The following is a 13009-nucleotide window of genomic DNA, read 5'->3' as shown; positions in this document are numbered from 1 at the left end:
AATAAACAATACTTATAATTTAATAATATACAATACTGATAATTTAATAATAAACAATACTTATAATTTAATAATATACAATACTGATAATTTAATAATATACAATATTTATAATTTAATAATATACAATACTGATAATTTAATAATATACAATACTTATAATTTAATAATAAACAATACTTATAATTCAATAATATACAATACTTATAATTTAATAATATACAATACTTATAATTTAATAATATACAATACTGATAATTTAATAATATACAATACATAATGATGTATTTTAACATCATACGTTGAATAACACTATTGAGGGTGAGTAGACCAAGTATGGGAAAATTAAATTCCCCTTTCTTATTAAATATAGCCAGCTTTGTTTTGCCTTCTACTAAATTAATGTCCAGGTCTAAATAGTTGTTTTGTTTTGGGGGGTTTTAAGCAGTTAACCTTAAAAGTTCTAATGACCATACAAGATATTGTGAAGGACGAACACTTCGTGGGTCTCTCTGCTAGGCCTAAACATTTCTAGGCTTAGCCAACACTACACACACACTACAACACTTATACTTTTACAAGGTACCAGCCACTTTGTCTTGACACAATAGCAGTAGCCACACCTATATTAATTCTGGAAAGGGTCAGAAATTTCACAAGATACCAAAACCAACCACTTTCTTTTGGCTCAACAACTGCAACCAAGGTTAACTTTCAATAAATCTATTTCAAGTACAAAGTAACATTTAGCTCAGTTTACTTATATAATTCAGGATTTACAACTCATATAGTAAAGTTTATATTTTGCGATGTGAGCAGAATAGTATAAAGAGTAATTCAATAAATATATCTAGTCTAATCAATTGAACATATTCGAACCATCACCAGTGAAGTCATAGGTGCGGCATGAGGTAATAAACGGCAGTTTTACTTAAATAAAGACACCAGCTTACGAATGTTTCAATTCTATACCAACGTCAGGTGCAATATGTTTTATCTTGATTTAATGTAATCGAAAACAGACTTTCTTTTATTTTATCAGTGAAAACCCACAAGCTTACAAACATTTCAGCTTTAAAAACTGCCAATATTATTCTCCAACATTAATGTAAACATATGGTCCTCTGTATTTTCTCTTGATATCATGGAAACATGTGGTTTTCTGTATTTTCTCTTGATATCATGTAAACATGTGGTCCTCTGTATTTTCACTTAATATGATGTAAACATGTGGTCCTCTGTATTTTCACTTAATATGATGTAAACATGTGGTCCTCTGTATTTTCTCTTGATATCATGTAAACATGTGGTCCTCAGTAGTTTTTCTTGATGTGGTGTGAACATGTGGTCCTCCGTATTTTCTCCTGATGTGGTGTAAACATGTGGTCCTCAGTAGTTTTTCTTGATGTGGTGTAAATATGTGGTCCTCCGTATTTTCTCTTAATATGCTGTAAACATGTAGTCCTCAGTAGTTTTTCTTGATGTGGTGTAAACATGTGGTCCTCCGTATTTTTTCTTAATATGATGTAAACATGTGGTCCTCAGTAGTTTTTCTTGATGTGGTGTAAACATGTGGTCCTCCATATTTTCTCTTAATATAATGTAAACATGTGGTCCTCAGTAGTTTTTCTTGATGTGGTGTAAACATGTGGTCCTCCGTATTTTCTTTTAATATGATGTAAACATGTGGTCCTCAGTAGTTTTTCTTGATGTGGTGTAAACATGTGGTCCTCCGTATTTTCTCTTAATATAGTGTAAACGTGTGGTCGTCCATATTTTCTCTTTATGTGATGTAAGCTGAAAACATTAGCTTTAGCTGATATGCATAGTTCTCTGCCTTACAATTATGTTGTATGCAGATATATATCTACAACATAGATACAAAGACTCTTATGTAAATAAAAATGCTTTATGTTATCATCTACATTGGTTAATAGCCCATGTTAGAGCATAGCTGCTAAATCACTTAGTAACAACGCCGTGCTTTCCAGCATAAAGAAAAAATAAACTAATGAAGAAAACAAATTATTTCTTCCAACAATAACAACTATTAAATCAATGCATTCATCTACAGTATGTAGCAGACTATCAAATGGTTAACATGGTGTAACCAATAGTAATAAATATTGACCTTCATTGTTGACTATCCACTACTGTACCTTCATCTGTGAGTCAGAAACCCCAGCTCTATCGATATCATGATAAAATTATCACTTTCAAAACTCAGCAGAACTGGGTCATTTCCACTGTGACTCTTACAATCATGATTCACGTTGTTCACGATATAAGACAAGTGCAGTAGGACAGAGTAAAGTACCAAAACCTGTAGGTGCTCTGTCCTCTATTACATCGCTCTTTACGGGCCGAGAAACTCATTACTGTTGAAAACTAAACCCAAACAAAAACAAGTGAAACGAGTGCTTTTCCATTGTGATTTTCACAGTCTGGGCTATTTTTTCCAGTGTACATACCTGTCATACTCGAGGGTATACCCTTGTGTGTAAATAACTGATATACATACAGAAAAGTATTCTCATCTGGGTTCTCCTGTAAAACGCTAACACTGTTCACTATATAATTGCACCCGAGTGGGATGCACGTTATTATGGCTTCCAGATGCATTAGATGCCCTAGATGTCATTACTTTAACTGTCAATATCTTGGTTACTCTCTCGCATCATAAGCCATCTTAGCTATTATAGTCTGATGAAATACAAGTAATCTTCTGTGTAGAATCAACAGCTCCACCTGGTAGTTCAGAAAGTAAAGATCGACAAGTTATTTTAGCTAGTGGCCTCATGGCAGCTCATGCCGCAGATCGCATCGTAACAGTTGGCGTAAGTTAAACCTTAGTAGACTGGTGGATATTTGGCACCACTGTCCTGATTTGGGCTTAACCATCCAGACGTTAGGCAGAATATGAAGCATTTATTAGAATGTTGAGTAGTCCAGAGTCTTCTTTGTGGTCCAGAATCTTAGTATTCCAGAGTTTTATTAATATTCCAGTGGAAAAATCCGTGTGTATTTTTCTCTTCTTCCTTCCATCATACCAAGTCCGTTGTTGCAAGAATAGAACACCCACATCTCTGCAATAAGCCCTTGAAAGTGAAAATGGCTTAGTTACTGCTCTTCCAAACAATTCGGTGGTTAGGGTACTCGACTCGCAATCTGGGGGTCAGGGTTCGAATCCCCGTCACACAGAACATGCTCACCCTATCAACCGTGGGAGCGTTATAATGTTATGGTCAATCCCACCATTCGTTGGTAAAAGAGTATCCAAGAGTCGGCGGTGGGTGGTGTTGAACTAGCTGCCTTCCTTCTAGTCTATCACTGCTAAATTGGGGACGGCTAGTGCAAATAGCCCTCGTGTAGCTTTGCGGGAAATTCAAAACAAAACAAACAGCTTGCGAAGAAGTCAAGCTTGCACCTGACCCTCCCAGGATATATGGGTATAAATCCCGATGAGGAAGAGATGCGAATGTGTACTTCATCCGTGAATGATGGCAGATATATGAAGTCCTTTGTCATTGCAATGACAAACCTAATGTGATGATTTTCGTTTACATACCAACCATCTGTCCGTCCCATTTTTTATTGAACTATAATGGAAGCAAATTTAGAATAAATCGCAGGTGGAGGACACATACGTGGTAATCCACACAGCTTCTAGAAGTCCAGCCTAACACGATCAGGGCAACTTCCTCGAAGTAGAAACTCTTTCTACCCACCTGAAACAATTGTACTGGTAATCTCATGGTCAGAAAGTAATGGCCATCGCGTACAAATGTCACAGATGGTAGCTAAGCCAATTCTAGCTGGACTGTTTCTTTAGGAAGTAACCCTCGAGGCACAAGAATCTCATAACATTATGTTCCCACGACAGCTACACGAACATAAATTATAAGTATTGTATATTATTAAATTATAATATTGTTTTCCTTCATTAGCCTGCGTATTGTTGAATTTAAGCGCAAATTACATAATCAAGACAAAAATACTTTCCTCGGTAAACTTTTCAATAGGTATTTTCATTAAAATTGAATTACTAGTGAAACTAATATTTTTGTACATTTATTTCAATTATTTCCTTTCTTAAATGTAATCTTATTATAATGGAGCTTGTGATGTATACGTCCAACACTCGGATCTCGGAAACCACCACACCGATCATCATTAATCATAACTGGGTAATATTTTTATAACTAGGCAGTATTTTTATAGCTGAGCAATAAATAAAACAATTGAAATTTCCACAAAAATGATATGTTTTAGATTTAACCAATAAAAATTACAAAAAAAGGAGTAAATTTCAAATTTAAAACAATCAGAAAAAAAATTTTAAAACATTTGTTTTCTTTAGTGAAAATCTCATGAGTGTTGCAACAGAAAAACAAGGCACTTTCATTAATAACTGTGTCTACAAAGAAATACTTCAATAAAATCTACTCTGTGATATAATGCTGTGGTGACAGCTCATTCTTAGACTAAAATTTCAATAAAATCCTTTTTCTCCTGGATGGTGAGAGTACATTGTTGTAGAACTGTCAGATAATTCCAGAAAAGGCCACAAGCCCAATAGCCTTCTGCAGGAACTAGTAGTTATACCTGCCCGGAGGGCAAGTATTTCTGCTAGTACAATATAATGTAGTAACGTACACGACTTTGCTTTACTGTCTGGATCACGTTTCATTCTATAAGTACCCAAAATGACAATCTTAATAACAAAAGATGAATCTGTTTTGAAATATCTGATCAAATAAAATTTAGAAATATGAAATCTATGAATTATATCTATAAGAAATTATATATTTAATGAAGCATATTTTACTTTTAGTATTTTGAATTTCATGGGCATTAAATGAAGTAACATTTCATAAATGTAATATTTCGTATTTTCAGGTCTCTATTGGCTACCTTCCAAACAAGAAGGTCCTCGGTTTGAGCAAACTAGCAAGGTATCAACAGTATTATACATATATATAAATTAATCATTGTTTGCCGAGTCAATGCTTAAACAAGCCAAATGCATCTTTTTAACTAGTAGATAACCTTATTAGTTCAATAGACTGTTTTAATGTCATAGGCTTATAACTAATATTAGAAACCGTAGATTTTTTCATCAAGTGAATTGGAAATAGTTTTGAATAAGTGGAAATTGGTTTAAACTTGTGTGTAGTTATAAGTGATCAGTGAAAAAAAAAAAACGTATATCAACGGTTTTAGGTTGTGTTTTATATTTGTAATTATTTGGAAATTGCCTTTTTTAATAAATAATTTTCATTATACAAACTACCAACGGCAGTGTTAGTATCTGCAAGTTACAATTTACTAATTCGTTTTTCTCTCTGTTTCTTTTTCAACAGAATAGTAGAAGTTTACAGCAGACGTCTACAAGGTACATGTTTTCTATATGATATATTTTATAGTTAAAAATGTGTACAACGTCCTTTTCAGTTGGCGAAAATTTATACAATCTTCCAATAGATGTAGACTAACAAATATATTCTAACGTCATAGCAGATTGTAATCAGATTAGAGAATGTATTTCTTTATATGTGATTTACTCAACGAGCCTGTATGAAAATTGGTTATTTTTATCAGCTTAAATACCTACAAAGAAAACTTAGCTAATAACTAAAATATATTCTAACGTCATAGCAGATTGTAATCAGATTAGAGAATGTATTTCTTTATATGTGATTTACTCAACGAGCCTGTATGAAAATTGGTTATTTTTATCAGCTTAAATACCTACAAAGAAAACTTAGCTAATAACTAAAATATATTCTAACGTCATGGCAGATTGCAATCAGATTATAGAATGTATTTCTTTATATGTGATTTACTCAACGAGCCTGTATGAAAATTGGTTATTTTTATCAGCTTAAATACCTACAAAGAAAACTTAGCTAATAATTAAAATAACTGAGTTACAGTATCTGGTAACATTTAATAAGGTGGAACAGCTATGATTACTGAAAAGTTGTTTATTGTCTTCTTTCCAAAAATATTTCTTGCACCTTGCAAAATTATAACACGATTTTCGTTCTGATAGCATATAATTAATTACAATTTGTTAATGCCATTACAAACTAACTCAAACTATTACCTGTTTTCAACTTTCTACCACTTAAAATAAGTTCTTTATCGCTCGCTATCAAACGTCAACTTTCCCTTTTTAACTAGTAAAAGACTACTTGTCGTTTAACAGCAGACAAAACAATAGTGAACCATTCGTTCTAAAGAAAAATTATAGCATCTTTCCTGAGACTGTTCTCCAGTAGGTCAGTGGTAATTTAATGGACTTACAACGCTAAAATCCGGAGTTCGATTATCCATGGTAAACAGAGCAAAACAAAATTCTCTGAGACTTTCTTACCCACTACTGTTGCCATCTAACGGACATTTATTTAATATGAGTGCTTCTTTCGTAAGTATTGTTCTCATTTAAACTCGCTTCTCAGCTGAACGTAATGTTATCCAGAATACAAGTAGACTTTAATATTTTTTTTTCAAATAATCAATCCGGTGAATTATCATACTGAAATCTTTAATGATACGTTTTTGTCAATTTTCGATTAAGACGTGTTTATGATACGCTAACTGTAAGATCTATTTCCCATATTCATATTTTACGTTCGCCAAATTAAAATTATTGCAGTTGAGATATTTTTAAAATTCCATATATATATGTAAACGACGAAAAAGAAAATACCTCGTATATTTACATTAGTTCTTTACATACAATTGTTTAATTTTCTTACATTTATAAATGCTCCCCAATGGCACAGTGGTATGTCTGCGACTTACAAAGACTTTGTGCTTTATTACAAACAACCAAAACAAAATAACAACAATAAAAAGATATGTTTCTTCACGTCGATTTTTTAAACTAAACAGCAATCTCAGAAATTAAAATGAATTGAGAAATTTCGCTGTGATTAAATTGAAAAATATTTTCTAAGGAACCGAGATATTAAAATTGGGCATGACATCCGATGTATTAAAATACATATTTTTTCTGTCCTAAACTAATGGTTCAGTCTCAAGTGAAATGAAAATTTGATATTTGTATATATATATATAGTTTCAATACTAATATTTACATTAATTGTTAATAGGCGAATAAAATCAGCATTATAAAACAATAATAAATTTAATATAAAATAAGCATTAAGAAGTCTTTCGCAAAATCCATTGTAAACTCCAATCGTCACCTTAATGTCATAATGGATATTGTCTGTTGTAATAGTTCCCAAATGCATTGGGGATATCCCATCTACCAGACAAAATCCAAGCGCTAATGTTAAACTAGCCAGTAATCATGGAAAATCAATTAAGTGTATGGAGTTAAGTGCTTACACTCACAACGTCTCAGCTCCTGCTGCCTTTCACTCTCTGCAGCCAGTTGTGGGAAGGCAGTTACACTTAAAAAGTTCCTATAATTCCTAAAGTATAAATGAAATGAAACCACCCTAATATTTCTATAATATGCCACTCCCAATCTCCACTCTTACAAAAGAAATAAAATAATAATGTATATTAAATAAAATTATCTTAAATAGAATTACAAACCCTACCTTAATATTTCTTATGTAGTTCATACTCCCAACCTCCTCCATTTCTCTTGAAAATGCATTCAAGTATAACACGGGAAAACCGAGACAAGCGCAGCTACTTGAAATTAGTCTTTCTGTCCCGGTATACTGAATAAAATGTTAATTTTAGCCACTTAAAAGTAGCTAACAATCTCTAGTGACAAAAAGGTATTTTCCTTATCGAAAATATATTTTTTTAAATATTTTCATATTTATTATAAACAGTGTAAAAAATGTTCTTAATTGCCATTATTTTCTAGTTTATTTATGAATAATATAACATTATCCATAAAAGCATTATCATTATTAGAAAAAAAAATCTGTTAAAAATCTATTAAGCTGAGATTATACAATAATGTTTATATATAGTCCTAGTATTCTTGTTTAACGCATCAAGATTATTTTCTAACAGTGATTGAAAAACCAGAAAATTAGATAGATATTTGTTTTTATTTCCCTGGTACTGTTAAGTACTTGATGAAACTTTGTTGAATGGACGGCAATTGTCTGTTGTAGAAACACAAGTGTAGAGAAATACCCTGAATGAATACTCTGCCTAAACAATCTATCAAAGACTATTTAAGTATTATTTGTTTGCTTTTCAAAATTTTCTTTTTTACCGTACTCGGCAAAGAAATGCTCCGATTTTCAAGAAACTTGTTGAAAATATTTTATGAAACAGTAATAATAATCTGTTTGTGTACAATCTTAAGAAGTTTCTTAGTAAGTTTTTTCATAAGTTATATTTGTTTTCTTTTTCCACGTTTCTTTTTATATCGCGCATTATAAATCATATATATATAGGTTATTTTTTACGATTTTATTTAAATTTCTGAACATAGAAAAATAGTTCAATTTGAGAAACATTTTATACTACACCAAAATAACAGATATGGATGTAAAGAGAAAAAAAAGTAGTGCAGAACTTTAATATACACACAGAAATGCTTTATGTTCAAAACGAACAAGACTTTATTTTTTGTAGGTAAGCTGGATGTAATTATCTGATAAGTTAACTAAATTTCAAAGTGATATGAAACTGGACTCAAGAAAAGCTGATCATATTTCAGATGATTTATATATAGATGTGGGTGTGTTTTAAAACTCGTTACACTGTGATATGATTTTCATTGGTTCATTGTAGATGTGGTGAATGACGCCATCTTCCAAGAAGACCATGATGAATTAGTAATCGTCAAGGATATCGAGATGTTCTCAATGTGTGAGCACCACCTAGTGCCGTTCATTGGAAAGGTGAAAGAGACATTTCCTCTCTTACATATTAAACTCTTGTGCTTCGAAGTCTAGCTTAGTAAACAATTGTTTAGACGAACTCTTTTGTGGTTGTTTTGATGATAGCGTTTATCTCCGTGATTAGTTGTTATGAAAAAGTAAATTAAAGTGTTCGTAATGGATACGGTACAAGCTATTTCAAATACGTAATGTGGCTTTAATAACTTTATTTGGTGTTATTACAAATAACAGTTTGTTTCATCCTGACACAAACGTCGTCAGGTTTATAACTACAGTCTGAGGACTTAATAGAAAATTTGAGTTACTTTTTAGATCAATTTCTCCAATTTTTAAGTCCAGTAAGTGTTTTTTTTCAAAGCGCCATACAACAATGGTAACCTAATAAATACCATGTTGATAACTGAAAATATGTAGAAACAACGGTGTGATTTGTATATTAAAAACCCGAATTGGTTAAAGCTTAAGAATTCAAACTTTTAAAAGTGTACTTGAACAAAAAATATGCAACAGTAAGATATAATGTATATATCCTATATCAGCATTTTACGTCATGCCCCGCTAGATGCTTGACTTCGTACACTTTTTTACTCAGAGTGTACAGTAATGTATTACTAGTCGATGTTTATCCTTATCATTTTGTCTTGATAAAAAAATAAGGAAAATATAGGTTTTCTAAAAATATTACAGCATTAATAGCCTTGAGTATTTTTCTTGTTTTAAGGAAACAAATAGTTTTCTACAATAATACCCTATCAATAAGTCTTGAATTATCCCCCGTTGGGACAGCTGTAAGTCTACGGAGTTACAACGCTCAAATCAGGGGTTCGATTCCCCTCGGTGGAAACAGCAGATAGCCTGATGTGGCTTTGCTATAAAAATCAAACACACACATACACAAGTCGCGAATTTTCATCCTCAGCCATAAAGTGATGCTGACAAGCTGCCAAAATAGGCAAAAACTGATACTGGCATGCTACTTAATCAGTTAAAATCTGACATTGACATGTGATAAGGTGCTTTTTAAAGAGAAAGAACTAGTGAGATATAACTTTCTTTTGGCGAAATAGTTAAAAAACTGATGCTAACAAGAACTTTAATAAAAAAACCCACAAAAATGCAACTGTTAAAATATATAACGACTTATTTAAAGTTCGAAAGGCAGCTCTAGGTGTGCTCAGAGCTTTCATTAAAAGCTTCTCTCCGTGATGATTGGTTTATGACTGTCTTGAGAAAATTTTAAAACATGTCCCTACTTAAAGGAGATATACCGTAAATCAAATTTGGTTATGTCGTACATAACTGTTTATTACAACCTTAACTTTTTTAAGAGTTATGCTCGTTTGTTTATAAGCACGAAGATGAATAATGGGCTATCTGACAGCAGTGACCGAACCCCGAATTTTAGCGTTGTAAACCCTCAAGCTTACCGGTAGGCCACCACTTCAAACAAACAAATCCCCCCTTCATCTTAAATTTTCCCAACTAAAGCTTCTTTATATTATTATGATCTTAATTTTATAGGATTATTTTTCACGATCGAAAAGCAATTAACACACACACACACAAATCTAAGTCATTGTCGTTTAATTTTATCAGAGAGTGTTTGAGGCCATCCTAAAGGACTTTCAGGGTGAATGCTTCAACCACTCAACTTAACAAGTACATATCACGTCTTCCACTCCTTGGAGACCGATTAGTTCACGTCTATTATTACGAGTAAACAGAGCTTGAAAGTCTCTCGCAACTTTTACCACTCTTAATTACCAACTCTTATATTTGGCGTGGCCTAGGCAACCTGGCTGAACTAAAATAGTTGCTTGTGCCGTAACCATAGCAACTGGTGCTATACAGGAAACTTTTCCCCGGAAAGCGTCAGTCCCAACTGTTGCTTGATGGATGGAGAAGCTCGATGGTTGTCATTTGATAAGAAGCAAATACTGTCGTATCGTTCGACTTCCACAGTTAAAAAATTTCGTATATATATATACAAGGCTTCTAACTTCCATGCATTCATCATGTACTCTGTGAATGATTGAAACAGTTCAATTAAATTAAAAGTTAAACAAATTCCATGCCCGTTTTGCTCGGATTCAGAGTATCTGTGGTAACAACTTTAGTGTGTATTAGGAAATACTGCAAATAAATGCACTGAGACTAAAACATCTATTCTTTTAGTGTGTACCGATTAATGATATGTTTAATCGCTGATGTTCTTTGTATTATTTCATCAGAAAACGATTTGGTTCGAAACACTTTCTAATGATAGTTAAAATTTTCATCAAATAAATATGATGCTGTTGATTTTTACAATTTGTAAATTCTGCTGTTTTACAGATTTTAGTAACAACAAAAATAGAAATGTAAAGCGTGATTTTTAAGATTATTTAAAAAGCATTTGTGCGTGCTTAGTATTTCACGCGTATTCAACACGTTCCTGTAATATACCACTCATAAACTATTCATTTCAACAAAAGTCGGGAAGTACTGATAGTTGGTAATCTAGGTACACGTATGTCAAAATTAACCAATCATACACTGACAATTACCGGTTATGTGGAAACTCGCAGACGAGTTAGTACTTCTCTCAGTTGTTTAACTACAAAAGATGCCCCCCCCCCCAGCATAAACGTAATTTTCCCCTACATTTATTTCTCTATAATTGTAGTTACGATTGGGGCCCCTTTTGTTTCCGGGGGACATACTTACATCACTGACTTTCCTGTTTCCAATTTGTATCTGCTGTAAACGTTGAAGAATTAAAGTTAGTTCGAGCTGACAAACAATTAACTGTGTCAAGCTTTGTCACATTACGTGATATCACTAAATGACTGGAATTTATAGGCTTGGGTTCTTAAGTTCTTTTACGACACTGCCTTTCAAATTCTTAATAAGAAGGCAACATGAAACATAATGCATAAATTTTTAATGGCTCTTTAGGGATGTCAGAATAAGATATCGTATAGACAATGAAAAATAATAATAATTATTTAATTGTTCTAAACATTAATTAGCAAAGTCTTACATACAACTCCAAACTACAGTGACAATACAGATATTCGTATTAAATTGAATCATTCTATAGATTTACCCCGTTCGTCAGGAAAAGTAAAATTGAGATATTCACCACGGAAATGTCATTTTTTTAACCTAATATTTTAATTTACGGGGATTTTGAGCTAAAAAACACATAAATATCAAGCAGTTAATGTTTGAGTGAAACTCTTTTAAAGAAATTGTTACGAAATAAACGAATTTTGCACGAAAGATCCAATTTCTTAAGAAAAAACTTTTCAAGTTGCCTTTTTTTTTCTAGGAAGAAAAATCTTGATACAAAATCTGTTTAAAACGTGTTCCTTACTTCTATTACATTAATAAGAGAGATATATACATGTAAATTACAAACATTTTTTAAAATAAGTATCCTCGTTTTGATGTGGAAATGTATAAACATCACTTAAAAACAAATCCGCCATATTCAATATATATTCCCCCCCATCAAGCCACCCAGTGGCACAGTAGTATGTCTGCGGACTTACAACGCTAGAAACCGGGTTTCGATAACCGTGGTGAGCAGAGCACAGATAACCTATTGTGTAGCTTTGTGCTTAGTATTCCAAACATTATAAAGCACTTTAACAACACCTTTATTATACTCAGTAAACCTTTGTGTTAAATTTATTTTCTGATTTTAATTGTACTCCGTATTCTACTTTGTATCAAGTACGTATCGATTCAATTACCTTCTAATGATGTGTCAGTGGACAAAAGATGGCGATAGACAAAAGAAGTTTGTCGTAGTATATGTGTCAATGATGTGATTTTTAACGCTATAACCGGTAACCCGAAACCCTTCTGTAATACAGTAAAACTAAATTGCATTTTCTAGTTGTCCAAGCATCACTATTAGCACTCATTATACAAGTTAAGAAGACGTAACCGCGTTGAATTTATTAAAATCTAAGAGTCGGGTGTGTCTTCAACGGTACGAATAGCGTTATAATGAGGAAGGAGCGAGACTATAAATAGATAAAGTTCAAAAAAGATAAAAATATTATTCGATAGAACACGATAAAAGTGAGAAGGAAAAAAAAGGAGAAATAAGTCAATAACATAGAACTGAGATCTAGATACGTATATATATATATATATATTATATA

The 13009-nt window shown here is 32.4% G+C and overlaps 1 protein-coding gene across 1 annotated transcript in view; it reads left to right on the top strand.

Annotated features, from left to right (window-relative positions):
• The window catches only part of LOC106459937 (GTP cyclohydrolase 1-like), a 47216-nt gene that overhangs the window by 26554 nt on the left and 7653 nt on the right, over positions 1-13009 (top strand). The window contains exons 2-3 of the mRNA XM_022386514.1: positions 8743-8852; positions 9187-9190. Coding sequence (XP_022242222.1) covers positions 8743-8852; positions 9187-9190 — 114 coding nt within the window. The remainder of the gene's footprint in view (positions 1-8742; positions 8853-9186; positions 9191-13009) is intronic.

The sequence above is a fragment of the Limulus polyphemus genome, unplaced genomic scaffold (assembly GCF_000517525.1).
Source record: "Limulus polyphemus unplaced genomic scaffold, Limulus_polyphemus-2.1.2 Scaffold684, whole genome shotgun sequence".
NCBI lineage: Eukaryota > Metazoa > Arthropoda > Merostomata > Xiphosura > Limulidae > Limulus > Limulus polyphemus.
The sequence above is the reverse complement of the archived record's forward strand: the minus strand, read 5'-3'. Positions and strand labels throughout refer to the sequence as shown.